Raw genomic sequence first — 14,370 nt, 5'->3', positions numbered from 1 at the left:
ATGTTGACAACAGCTACTTGAAAAACAATTTGATTATTAATATTTGTATTAATTTCACAGTTAACGAACAAACACTGAGAGTATTCCAAACATTTTACTGGTTGCCAAGCACTGTTCTACAGCACCCATTTTAATATATTCAAAGTTATCACAAATACAACTGCTATTTATTTTTAAAAAATATACTGAAATAAACCCACAAGCATTGTTACAGGTAGGGCAATCAAAAATCTTCTTAATTCAATAATGATATTTTCCATCATTTCTAATGATGACATTTGTTCCCAAGAACATATCAAAACCCTTACCAAACTTACCTTAATGGCTCAAACCAAAATAAAATATCTGTTATCTCTCCAAGAGACAAGTGACAAATTTCATATATGTCGGTTTTATGATGTCTTCCCATCAGTCATTAAATTACATTCACTGATGCAAATAGCAAAATAAATTACATTTTGAAATACAATCTGAAAATGTTTGTTGCATTATGCAATGATGTTTTCTCAGAGTATTGAACACAGAAAGACTGTCTTTATTCTGAGTCTAACAGCTCCAGCTGAATTTCATTCTAATGTGACTTTTGGCTGATGTCATTAGAGAGAAGTGTTTCAACACAGACACATTTCTTTATCAACTGACAATGAAGAGAAAGAACCACAAACTCTTCATTAAAAGAAGTTGGGGAGATAGGGAAAAAAATACTAATAATAAATGAAATATAGAGTAAAAGTCACAGCTGGAGCAAGAGAGGGAGTCAGTGAAAGAATTTAAGTGAATGAGGACAGCAAGGAGAGATTTAAGTAGGACAAAGCTATTTGCTGAGAGGATGAAAAATATTATGAGAAATTGATGTTATGTGTTATATTAGTCATATATGGTTAACTGATTAGACTTGAAAGTGTTGTAGCCAAGGGTATAGCAGTTCCATCATCAATTACTGAATAAGATGTAGTAAAGAAGAAAAGAGTTTTCAGGTTAATGGATCAAGTTACAAAGATAATAAAAAGTGTGAAGGCAAAGTTCGAGTAAGATAGATTTGAGTTGCTTAGGAATGCAGTTAGAGTTTATGAAAGGGCATGGCACTACAGGGTCTATTCCTCAGCAGAAATAAGTGTAAACGGCAAATAACCATCTCTTGCATTTATTGAACTAGGAAAGTAGTAGTTGGTCATTTCTGAAGGGCCCCTGGTCTCAGGAAAGAGGATACAGGGTTAGGAGATCCAACACACTCAACATGGAAGGGAGGTAGTAGTGGTGGTGGTGATTAGAATATAATTAGAAATGATCCTTTAAATGAGGGTCAAATATTTTCGGTTAATCTTAGGTCATTGAAGTATTTAAAAATAAAGAACAAAACAAGAAAATAAAGTATAAATATTTCAACAAAACAAACAGTAAAAACTTTAATGAAGTTGTTTTCCACTGACCAGGAGTAATAGAGGAGTTAGAAATCACAATTGCATCATCCATATTAGTCTGTAACCGTTGCTGACCATCTCGAAGGCCATCATATGCTGTTAACATAACATTTTCTTTCTCTTTGGTACTTTTACCTATGCAAAGAAAATAAATAATGATTTTTTTTTTTTTCCTGGTCTTTTGAAATCTTTTTTACTTAATTTGCTAACTTTCCAAGTTAGGAAAAAGAGATCAAAACACAACATTAAATCTGGTCACAAAACATTACTTGTGGCTGCAGGATTTCTTTGCTTTACCCTCAAAAAAGAAAATGGGATTAAACAGAAAATTATTGGAGAACAAAAATGTTTTCCAAGATATTGGGGAATGAAAAGTGACAAAAAAAAATTTCAAATGAAAAACTAAATGTTAAACTCTATAAATTAAATACAATTAAATTTTCTATAAAATGAAAAGAAAAATTCTGGCAACACAGAATCCTAAGTTAATAAAATGATGCTGAAAGGGCCTTTATTGAATTTACTGTGGAATTTCTTTGAAGAATTACTGCAGATAGGAGAAAACAAACATAAAACAGGATTAATTTTACATTAGAGTATTTCAGAGAAACTTTCTTATTCCATTGCAAAATAATATCAATATTATTTTCATAAAATTCATGTTAAAATGTTTAACTTGAATATTTCTTGAGAGAAAAAGAAAGAAATGAGAAATAAATCTCAAGTAGATCTCAATACCCAAATGAGATGAACACTCCAGTGCATTTACCAATTCTAATGCCAGTAACATCCATTCATTTATTTGGCCATATCAATAGCAACTGATGCTACAAGGCAACAATGGTAAAACTTCAGCTTTTGCCAAAAAGGCTCCTAACTTATAACAATGGTCAAAATTCAAAAACCCCAGCCTTATCTCAGAAGAGAGTGCAGCAAGTTTTTGATATCTAGAAAGGAAGTACAGCAAATCCAATTCTTTGATTGAAAGTAAGCATTATTTTCTAATGTCTTCTCAAATATATATATATATATATATGTGTGTGTGTGTGTTTGCTGGTATAAATCTATTTTTCTCTGTATTAGTGTGTGACACATTTCACAATATTCTAGCCTAGAAATTAATTCTGTATAAACTTCTGCCAATAATTCCACTTTGAGATTATTTCATCTGCTAGGAAAACGGAAAAGCTAATTGTCAATAAAGCTTTAGGGTATCATAATAGGTTACTGTGTTCATGGTTAGCATTAGTTATCATTAATATTGAGAACATATTCAACGCTTACTCTATGACACTTTATTACATCCTGGAGAAAGATAGACAAACCAAAGAAAGATCAATGGTAGAACTGATAGAAACCGATTCTGCTCCTACTTCATAACAGAGTGGTCAGAAGTAACAAGGGTAACCAACTATAAAAATCAATTTCTAAAGCAAAAATCATCCCACCCAGGCTAGATTTGGAGTAAAACATAAACACATATTTAATGTTATCAAATGTGATCAAATCAACCTCATGAAATTAGCAGCCAAATCTCCCTCAAATCAGACCTTATTGTTTCTAAAAATAATTTTAAAAAGTGCAGATTCAACAATGTAGGACTAAAAATATGTCTGAAAATAGGACAAAATATTTGAATCTAGTAGTCCTTTGATCTCAGACCTGTTTCATTAGGGCTGAGCTGGGGTTAAAGAATATAAATAAGCACAGATATTAAGTCAAATGAACAGCACATGGAAAAGTAGAAACATAGACACAGCTGTCCCCTCATCAGCTGTTGATGAAGGTCAAAATGGTTTCAGTTCTTCAGCAAAAGGACCGTGTGCTTCAAAGTGCTAATACATTCTAGAGCAAATGCTACCAAGGAATGGTTCAGTGAGGAAAAGTGAATGGGACAGTGTCACATGAAATAAGGATTTTGCAATAACATGAGGCCAGATGACAAACCCATCTATTTACTGCTCTAACAACAGCAACAGATTGATTGTATTTTAAGCTTTCAGTTTTTAACATTTGAAGAGTGGCATGAATTATATATGTAAACAAACAAAAAAAAAAGGAAAAGAAGAGTTTAAATAAATCTTTCTAAAGTTATTAACAGAAACAATATGGTTTGAAGATTTTAAACCTACCAAGTAATACAAACAAACTGGTTCATAAATCTCAATTTCTAGTTGTATTAAAACTTTGGCTTTAGAATATAATCTGCAGAGCAGTTAAGGAGTAAAATATTCCTAATACTAAAGCACAGAAAATACCATTTGTTGTCATACTTGCTGGACCCATTACAGATGGATTGGTGGATATCCCTCGGCTGCCCTTTGGTCGCAGACCAGGAATTTTCACTGTCGTCCGCACCAAATTAATCTCTTTACCATGCACTTCATCCATATAGTCCTGTTAAAAAGATAAAGAAAACAATCATAGAAGGAAAATTTTAGTGTTTTTTCAAAATTTATTATCAGAAGATACTGATATTCTATTAGTCATAATAAAATGAAGTAATTAAAAGCAAAGAGTCACATCTCTACAATATTAATATGCTTGTGCCCAAAAATGTACATGATGCTTAAAAAAAAAAGCTTCCATTTACAGAGGGAAAAATAAGGAAACCCACAGACTTATAAGCCTTAGCCCCCACAAGTGATATACTGGGAACTGTAATAGTTTGTCATTAACATGGTGGAGTGTATGGAGGGATGTTAGTTAATGGCAGTGGTTAGGGTTAGGGTTATGGTAAGTAGGTGACGGAAAACACTTGGTTTTTAGCATACACACTCTGTTGTGCCTCTGTTAAATTGTCATCTGCTATCAATGAAGATCGGACCAGTTATTTATTTACTCGATTTTGTAAAATACAGACAGATAACATGAGCTAAAAGGAGAGAGAGAGAACAAGAGCGGAGAAAGAGGAGAGGTGAAGGGTAGAGGGATGGATCACTGGAATGAGGCAGAGAAGAGACGAAAGAAAGATAATGCAATGAATGTGGACAACAAAATTTAAACTTTTAGCATTTTCACTTCTTTTAATTGTTACGAAACTGCAAAGCATCAACAAAATTGCTGCAAACTTGTTCAAAGAAAAGAAACATCTTGAAGTTAAACAATAAAAATTAAAAATGCTTTCATATGATTTAAACTTAACAGGTTTACAGTAATACGTTTTAGTTACTGCATAAATAGTATCAGGTACTTACATGTAAACTAGGATGATAGGTCAATCTGCCATCATCTAACAAAGCCACATACTTTTTCTTCCATTCTTTGTTCAAGCCATGGCTCCGTTTATATAAATAACCCTGAATGAAAAGACAAGAAAGATCATCATTATCACCATCATCATCAAGCATCCATTTTTCCATGCTGGCATTGGTTGGATATTATGACAGGAGCTGGTTACAGCGGAGGACTGACCAGGCCCCAACCATCTGTTTTGGAAAGGGTTCTACAACTGGATGCCCTTCCTAACACCAACCACTTTACAGCACACACACATGCACACATTCTTACAAATACATGCACATATACTATATTCTTGAAAATGCAAGAGAACATTATATATAGAGTTGAATTTTTTTCTGGACATTCAGACAGAAAGAACTTTAATCTGAATTGTTTTGTTCATAAATATTTATTTTTGTGATTACTGTGCATCCCTTTCACCCAATTCCAGTTTCACAACAGTTGTTGGGTTTACATTCTTATAATTAGAATAAGCACCAAATCTTTAAAAAAAAAAAAATACTGGTGCTGATTTGTTTAACTAAAACTCTTCAAGGTAGTGTCCCAGGATGCCTGCTGCGACCCAATGAGAGAAAAAAGTAAAAGATAAAAAGTTGTATTAAACTTTCCATCTTGAACTGCCTTGTAAAAGCTTCTTCATTTAGAGTTTTGAAAGAATGAATTCATTTAAATACCAAAATATGTTAAGTACAGGAAATTTCAGATTCCCTCATTAATGGCATGAAACTAGTAAAAACTTTCATGGCATCGGACAATATTACTTTTTGCTTCCTTTATATATATCCAAGTGCTTCTGGATTTAAAATCTCAAAAATCAGTTTTGGTAAAAGTAAAAAAAAGCAACATTATTGTCCAAAAAGTGTTTCAGTTACCATCTTGGGAAAATATTTAATTGGGTTTATTATTACTTTCTGCATTAAAATCAAAATCTTATGAGTCAATTCTGAATAACCTCAGAAAGCATTTCTATCAGCAACAGAGGCAGCTATTCATTGTTTCTGGGAATAGTTTTGCAATAATAAAATGGCCAATATGAATCCTGTTTTCTTCCTCTTTTGTCAGAGTAACCTTTAAGATTAGGAGGAAATTATCAGTTCCAGCAAAGTATCAGAGATGATGATGGTGGAATGTGAAAGGGTTGTCCTTGCCGATGGTTGTGCAATCACTTTGCTGAAAGTCAGCTTAAAGTTAGGGTTATGTGTTCTTAAAGTTAGCAACCGATTTGCATCTCTTGACAAAATAGGAGTTGGTAAGGCATTTCATGTCTCCAAACTGCAGTTCATCGATCAAGGTGACATTAGTCAGTTTTTATGGAGTTTGGAGAGGCTGCAAAATCTGGTATTCAAGTACTCTTCAAAAAAAGTTTTAATATTAATGTTGATTAGAATTTGTGACTAATATCAACCTCAAGACTCAAAATCTAATTTTTCAAATGATGGCAAAGCAAAGACATTATGAAATGTGGACCAACTGAAGAACAGTTCTGATGTCCATGTTTTGGAACCTATTGAGTTATTCCTTACTAGATGTAACTTACACAAGCTTTCTGTGCAGACAAGATTACAGGTGTAAAGTTGATTGGTAACTAGATCAGTGGGAAGAACTTCATAACAAAAATGGGACAAAAAAAAAAAAAAAAAAAAAACAACCAAAAAGAACCCCATTTTATGATACAAACTAAGACAAAACTGCTATAATCTTTCAATTAGAAAAAAATATAAAAAAACGTAATAACCATTATTTCCATTACCTGTTTTATAGGTATAACTCGACCACTTCCTAGTTTTTCTGTTTCTAATTTTTTCTCATCATCCTTTTTCTGTAGTAAGAAAGAGTGTTATGAACATTAGTGGACGAAAACATGAACAAAAAGGAAATTTGTAACCAATGTTGACTGAAAATATTTTTTTGATTGTAGTCATGGATACATATTCTTCCCTTTTTGTTAAGAATAGAATTTCTTTGATTTTATTTTATGTTTAGAAATTTACGTTTGATTATTGTCATTTATAGCCTCCTGTTTACACCAACGTTGAACATACGTACGAACAAATAATACGCAAATAACAAAATATAAACAGTAAGAAAAATATGATGAATAGAGAAAGAAGCCATAATGGTGTGTATGATTAATTATTATGTAATCAAATTTCATTTAATTAGTGCAATACCAATAATTTCCATAGCATCTTACAGTAGTAACATTTAGTATCTCTTAATGACTCTGAGAGAAATGTTACTACTTCTGTGGTAGAAGAATTAATGTAGGAGAGTTAGGTTGTAGGCTTAAAATTCTATTTTCTTTACGCATTTCTAAGATAAAGGATTACTACGGGAATCTCAAAGTGTTTTGTACTTACATAAAATTGGCCATTAAATCTGACACAAAACATTCCTATTCTAAAGAACAGTGACCTCATGGTTAACAATAATGAAATTTTGTGAGTTGCATTAAAAAGCCAAGGAAAATTATTTTTGTCATAAAAAGGTATCTTTATAAAACAAAAAAACAAGATGTCAAGCTGGCAAGAAAGCTTCTATGTGGTTGCACATTATATGAGTAATAGCAGCATATCTCCTTGAAATCCAATTCTATTGTCTTAAAAAAAGGACACAGTGGACATGTCCTAAATAGACAAACAGATGAAATGGTCACAACTAGAATACCTTTGACCATAGCTCAAAAAGGGGTGAGCTACGGGGCTAAACAACAACAACAACAACAATAGCAATCATTATAAGATCACCAGAAGAGATTCTAGAATCACAGATTGAAACCCAGACCAAAAAAGGATTACTTAATGATTATTCATGACAACGATCGAATTGTTTCTGATGATATAAAATGAAGAAACCGGTTGGGATAGAAACAGTTCCCATTTACTTCCCTGTGCATTGGGAATGACTGATAGTCGGATCTCTTATAGTATTAATGTCAGTGTCTGACTTTTCTGATTTCATATTCTTCTGAAGACAACTTTCACCATTAATGCACTGGGGGAGTCAATAAAAGGGAGCAGTAGTTGATTTATTTAATTCGTTTTCATTTATAAAGAGTTTTACATGTTCCTGTGTTTATTAAGTCAAGTGTGAGGTTCGTTTTCAGCTTCCATTTCAAACTACTGATGGAAAAAAAGGCATCAAGTATTGCAAAAACCTATTTGATTTCTCCCAAAGATTTCCAATTTAGCCATTTAAAAGAAACAGTTATTTCTAATTTTTATTTATTAAACCAATCAAATACCATAAACACCGATTTAAAGAGACGGACTCACTGAGCTTAAAGAAAATGATTTGAAAGCAGGATTTATCTGTGAATTTTGTAGCAGAAATTACAAGCAAAACAAGAACCAGTTAAGAAAAGTAGCAGAGAAAACAGGTATCGTAAAAGAGACATGAGTGGGTAGGAAGTCAAGGGGAAAAGATCAGTGCAAACTAACAGAAAGACAATCAACAGTATTTTGCAAACCTAGTCGACTGTAAAAGTATAGATAGCAGCAATGTTGTAATAAAATCTCTGAGTTCACAAAACTGATCTTTCGATAAAACTGGAGAGAGTTTAGAATATTATTGAACAGGATTTTATACATTGTCCTCAGATTTCTTTTAATACTGCAAATTGATTAAAAAGGATTAAACTTGATAACAAGCATGGAGAGACATGTATATGTGGTCATAGAATTAAGCTAAAGCAAGCAAAGATTGGTAATATACTTCTAACGAAAACACTTAGTTGGTAGTTATATGATAATTAATTAACTAATTTTAGAACATTTCATTAAATAGTATGTTGTGTATAAAAGCCATTATATGAAAATGGAACCCTTATAAAAGAACTGATAATGAAATAAATGTTACACTGATACAATTATTAATCTTATCCACCTTATAAGAGTAAAGCTATCTTTCCAACTGACAAAATAACTCAACTTATTAAATGGTTACTTTGATCTCTGTAAAACAATATTAATAATATTTAGATACACATTAAAATAATAATGTTAACTGAAAATGCATTGTCTAGTCACAAATAATTGTTCAGAAGTTAACTGCCATGCATTACTGAAGTTTAACTGATTTTAGCTTCGTTTACACTTGAAAATATGCTAGTAATATTTCAAAAGAAAAACATTTATATCCACAGGAATAAATCTTATGAAGACTTAGCGAAATTGTTTTGCTTACATATTAACTAAAGACAAAAAAAAAAAAGTAAAAAAGAAAAAAATCTACTGAATCTGTTTCATATAAGAAATGATTTCTTCCTCCTCAGATGTAGCTATGTAGAAGTAACAGTTGAAGAACAGAATTTGTAAAATGATCATAAACAATTTAATACAAACAGAAGAAAAGGTTTGTCTCTGTGATAAAGCCTTACCAATAGGCTTCAAAATCTCTATGTTTAATATTATATATAAGTTTTTCCAAGTAACTCTTTAGATTATGACACATTGTCTTTCTAGTTTGCCAAAAACGTTATGAACCCTCCTGCAAAGTAAGAGTCTGGTTATACGATTTGGCAACAACAGAGAAATTGAAGTGATGATTTTAGGGGATCAACAAATAAAAATAAAGGGAAAAAATAAAAATAAAAAGAATAGTTGAAAAGTCTCAAGAAACAAGCAGGGCAATATAAGGGTAACAAGAAGACAATGAAACAAACGAAAATGTTCCAACATTCTGTCCAAGAGAACTGATCAAGGACAATACACTAAAATACAGGCAACAGAAAGCAAATGGAATGAAAGCTGTGAATGGTGTCGTGAGAAAACACCGATATTAAGATGCTGCTAACTGATGTTTGCAAAATACAAAAGCAACAATATCAAATAAAGTATAAAATAAAGAAGTTTTGTGGAGCAAAATAATTATGAAACTTAGAATCTAATAAGATAAAGAAAAACTTGATTGGAATATAATGACAACATCAAGAACAACAATAATAAACCAAAAGCTCACAACATAACCTTAGACCACATATTTTCTAGTTTTAGAATTAATTTCTTTCATTATTTGTTTTAAAAATAAAAAAAATAAAATTTAATCACTGATGTTTTTTTATATTTAAAATCAATTCCTGAAACAACAGATATTCTATTCCTTTTTTTTTTTTTTTTTTTTTGTTTTTGAGTTGTCTTCTGTTTAAATAGTAAATGTTTATGAATAATACAAACCAATGTTTGGTGATTCTAAAAGTAATCATCAAATAACAAAGAAAATTCACTTCAATGGAACAGGAGATACAATTTTTAGCATTTTATCACAATAGAGGATCAGTTTGATGAAACACATTTGACAAGATGAAAGTCATTTGATTATAATTAAGCAAATTGTTTTGAGGAAAGAAACAGTGAGAAAATGAATTATGAGAGCCATCTAAAAAAAAAATGGTAACAAATCTATTTACAACAGGAAAAGAAAAAGAAAACACAGAAAAGAACTGTTGGGAAGAACAAAAGATTTGTAAGAGAGTGAAAGGTGAAGATTATTTGAAAACGAAGCTGTTAATAATAATAATAATAATAATAATATGAAAAATAATAAAAGGATACAATCTTTGTAATATAAATTTACCAAAAATTAGATGAACAGAATGTAAAGAGTGTAGTATGAAGCTGTCAGTTATATTGCAATTTAGAATATACATGTAGCATTGTTTGAAATGATTACTGTTAGCATGTGACCTAAATATTAATGCAATGGTTGGAATTAATGGGAGGAAGATCTGGTTAAATGGAAGGGATCGTTACAAGCACAAATGTAGCATTATTTTTCTATGTTGTTATGAAGTTAAAAGAAGATAACTACAAAGGGATCTTTCAATACATTTTCAGTTTTTAACAACTTAACTGTCATGTGGATCAGTTTATTTAAAAGATAAGTTATGGAAATAAAATTTACTCTATGATGGGAATATAATATAGCTTTATATATTTAAAACTGTATGACCTCATATGATTCTAAACAAATAGTAATCAGGATTAACATATTAACATTAGTGAGCAAAGAAAATAAGAGCTTAAAGCGTTGTTTGGAACTGAAGTGATTCAAATTAACAAATGCAAGTGAAATGGATATGAGGACTGAGATACTTCTACTAGTTCCAGACTAAGAGGTGTAAACATAAATTTCTAGAAATAAGTGATTTCAATAAATAAACTATAAAAAAAAGTCTAACTTTCCTCATTTATCAGCTAATAAGAAAAATTTACAATTAAATTAAAGATTCTATTAGCTCCTGTTGGAAAACCAAAATCAGGAATTTAATTTGTTTTTATATGAATGATTGACTATCATCATTCTAACATGCTGCTTGCATTGAGTTAACAATAAACAAACCTGCTGCATCTACTCTGAGTTTTAAAAAATCTGAAAAATCTAGTTTGTATTTAAAGCAAATTTCACCACAACAGGGCTTTCATCATCATCATCTTTATTAGAAGATATTATTATTAGAACTGACTGAGAAAAAAAAGAGAAAAAAAGGTGAAACTGCAAAAAAAAATTCATCTGAAGTAACCTGTAACCTGTATACGTAAATACAAAACAACATTACTCTAATAATATGAGAAGAGATTATGGTGAAGCTGGGTGGAAATAGTTGGAAAAATTTCAAGTAAAGATTGTATTTTCACAAACTGCTTCAAATGTTAGTCTCACTTTAGAATTTTTGAAATAAGCAGAACAGCTGGCTTCATATCAGCCCTAATCCAACAAAGATTTGCTTCAATACATTTCTTACTTAAGTGAGGCAAAATAATTTACTGACATTTAGTTGGAGATGTTTTAACAGAGTAAAGTAGTTTTAAAAATCATATCTTTAAAATGACAGCATATAACACTAATTGTATGCTATATCTGCAAGATAATTCTTCTTATAGACAAAGGTAAAAGAAAAAGGAAAGAAGACATTTTTATAAGCATGGAAATTGAATAATTTAAATCTTTTCAAAATCTGGAGTTCAACGGTTAATGCTGTTGATACTTTATTATGATTATATTTTAACCTAAGCTCTTTGTTTGTAATGCTTTATTAGAGAAATGTCTTCATAAGAGCAACTTGAAGACATTTATCAGTCATAGTCAAAATGTGTAAATGTGTTTAATTCAAAGTTTTAAAAAAAATACAAAAGATAAAAAAAAAAGTGCTTTAGCTTGATTTCACATAATTTGTAAAGCAACAGGGAAAAAAAAAATACAAAATTAACGCACACTTCCATTAATCAGATTATTAAATGGAGACCAGTTTAAATTATAATTTAACAGATCAGAAAAAGTGAATAATATTATTTAAGGATTGCTTCTAAATATTTATCTTTCAGTTTATTTTATTCATTTTGCATTTTAAGCTATAAAAGGAGAAAATAATATTGAGAGCAAACAACTATGCAATTTCGGTTCTACCTTCTGTTTTAATTAGTTAACTAATTAAATTCTTAGTCTTTAGATTTCATGTTAGCAAAATGGACTAAATTCATGAAGCCTTGTTATGAGTAACTTAGTTAATAGAACTTGGAGCAAGTAAACTATTTCTGGATGCAACCAACGAAAGGTAAACACAGAAGCCCAAAAATTAACCAGTCCCCAAACTCCTGGGACTCTTTGCTTAGTCAGGTGTCTGCAGCAGAAAATGAATAAGAGATAAGAACAAGAAACCTTAAAATTGGATGCTAGTCCATACAGGTAACTTCTCCCAGAAGTTCCACTTTTGACACATATATGGAGTGGGAGTTTAAAAAAACCATCCACTTGAACCAGCTAACCTTTCACATATATTAAAAGAGATCTGTATAAGGGAAAACTAGTGCCATTGTTGTATGTATGATAAAATAGCTATGACTGCTTTCATACAAGGTACGATAAAAACTAAGTTACAAATATTTGATTGATGAAAATGTTATCTACTGTCACACATTGCAATTACGATTTTAAGACAAGCCATAGCTTCAATTTGCTGAAGGTTTCATAAAAAAATATCTCTTTAAAGAATAATTTTCTTGATAAGATAACCACCAATATAATTTATGTCTGGATGGGTGAAAAAGACTTAACATTAAGACTTGATTATATACCAAACTAATATAACGAATAATAATAACAAAATTTGTAGAAGAATTAGCAGAAATATGCAAACATTCACTTAAACTTGGCTAAAATAATTTATGATTATTAATGATGCTTTTAGGTCACAGTTATTTTAATATCCATACTACAGAATATTCACTTTTAATAATACAATTAGCAAATGTTAGTTTTAATAGTCCAAAATTTTCTTTTTAATATTAAAATAATAATGCATGAGAGATAGACTTTCTGATGTATGACAATTATGTCTTCCTAAAATAAAACAAAAATACACAGATTTTGATAATGATTCTATATTTTCACAGTATAGAGACTTCATGAATTAAAATGATGAGGAAATATTCAGATGTAAGACAAAAGCAACCTTATTCTCAATTTGTTCTCTCTTAAAGACAATACCATAATATAAATATAAAATAATTGTGGCCAAATTTTAACTGATGAGAAAAGAAGTATTAGTGGGAAGGGAAAATGGAGATGGTAGAACTAAAATAAAAAATGTATGATCAGGGAAGGGAAACTGATAGATGCAGATTTCATATATGGAATGTCTGCTTACATTGAAAAGATTTGATCTCCGCCGATTTTTCCTACTCTGTGTAGGCGTACTGCTTGGTGTAGGTAAATCTTTTCCCTCCGGTCTGTCCTGGAAACGTAGTATATGTTTTATAGGTTAGTTCAGACAGCAGAGCAATATGGCTGATCCTTAGCACCTCATATACACTTTACACAGATTTGTGCAGATCACCAAGGTTTAGTAAACATTAGTTATCTCTAGTACCACTGTAGTGACTTCTACTGGGACAGTGCAACCAGTAGCAGGCATGCATTTCTTGAAAGATTGGAATGAAAACTAGAAAGGCCCAGAATTGAGTATACACAATAGCAAATTTAATAAACAATAAATAGATAAATAAATACACAATAATCATAATAGTTGTAAGCCATGCTGTTAGAAGACAGTTTCAAATATTCATGCAGCCATTATATAAATATCAAACACTAAACAAACTGGTCAAGCATGCTACTGTATGAATACACATATAGAGATACCAGCTGCCAGCATTTCAGATAATTTATACAGAGTAACAACAACAAAAAATGTACCATTAAAAAAATTCACCTGAAAATTTATTCAACAAAATATTAAATATCAAAAGAGCACTTTATCAAAACTTTCAATCAAATTACCATTGAGTCTCTCAAATAAAACAGATGCAAATAGATAAGTCAATTTAGTAAATTTTCCATTACATTGATGGTTGTATATGCATAAAATAAGGTATCTTGAATGAAAGATGGACATATAAGAAGTGAAAACTTTTTCAGCTTAGTTTTTAATTTGAAGGTTCAAAATAATAGTGGAAAGTAGAAAATGTAATTTAACAGAGAGAAAAGAAAACACCTGAGTTGTTCATTGTAACTTATGTCTAAAGATAAAATAACACTGACTTTATATTTTGTGTATGAAAGCAGAGAGTAAATTTAACATTAGGCTTATGAAGTAGAAAACAATGAGGACTATTTGATGAAAATAGCTTTCTCAAGGAGACGCATGAAATGAAATGGCTTCAACTGGTTTTCTCCTCACATACACATGCACACACATACACACACACTC

The 14,370-nt window shown here is 30.7% G+C and overlaps 1 protein-coding gene across 18 annotated transcripts in view; it reads right to left on the bottom strand.

Annotated features, from left to right (window-relative positions):
- Positions 1-14,370, bottom strand: part of LOC115220684 (arf-GAP with GTPase, ANK repeat and PH domain-containing protein 1) — a 220,308-nt gene that overhangs the window by 20,661 nt on the left and 185,277 nt on the right. For 10 of the 18 annotated variants that reach the window (XM_029790803.2, XM_029790806.2, XM_029790807.2 and 7 more), the window contains 5 exons: positions 13,309-13,395; positions 6,415-6,483; positions 4,619-4,720; positions 3,680-3,818; positions 1,431-1,556 (listed from right to left, as the gene is read on the bottom strand). In XM_029790803.2, coding sequence (XP_029646663.1) covers positions 1,431-1,556; positions 3,680-3,818; positions 4,619-4,720; positions 6,415-6,483; positions 13,309-13,395 — 523 coding nt within the window. The remainder of the gene's footprint in view (positions 1-1,430; positions 1,557-3,679; positions 3,819-4,618; positions 4,721-6,414; positions 6,484-13,308; positions 13,396-14,370) is intronic. The other 8 variants (XM_029790808.2, XM_029790810.2, XM_029790812.2 and 5 more) reach the window with 2 other exon arrangements.

This window comes from Octopus sinensis, linkage group LG17 (assembly GCF_006345805.1).
Source record: "Octopus sinensis linkage group LG17, ASM634580v1, whole genome shotgun sequence".
Classification (NCBI taxonomy): domain Eukaryota; kingdom Metazoa; phylum Mollusca; class Cephalopoda; order Octopoda; family Octopodidae; genus Octopus; species Octopus sinensis.
This window is presented reverse-complemented; position numbering and strand designations above follow the sequence as displayed.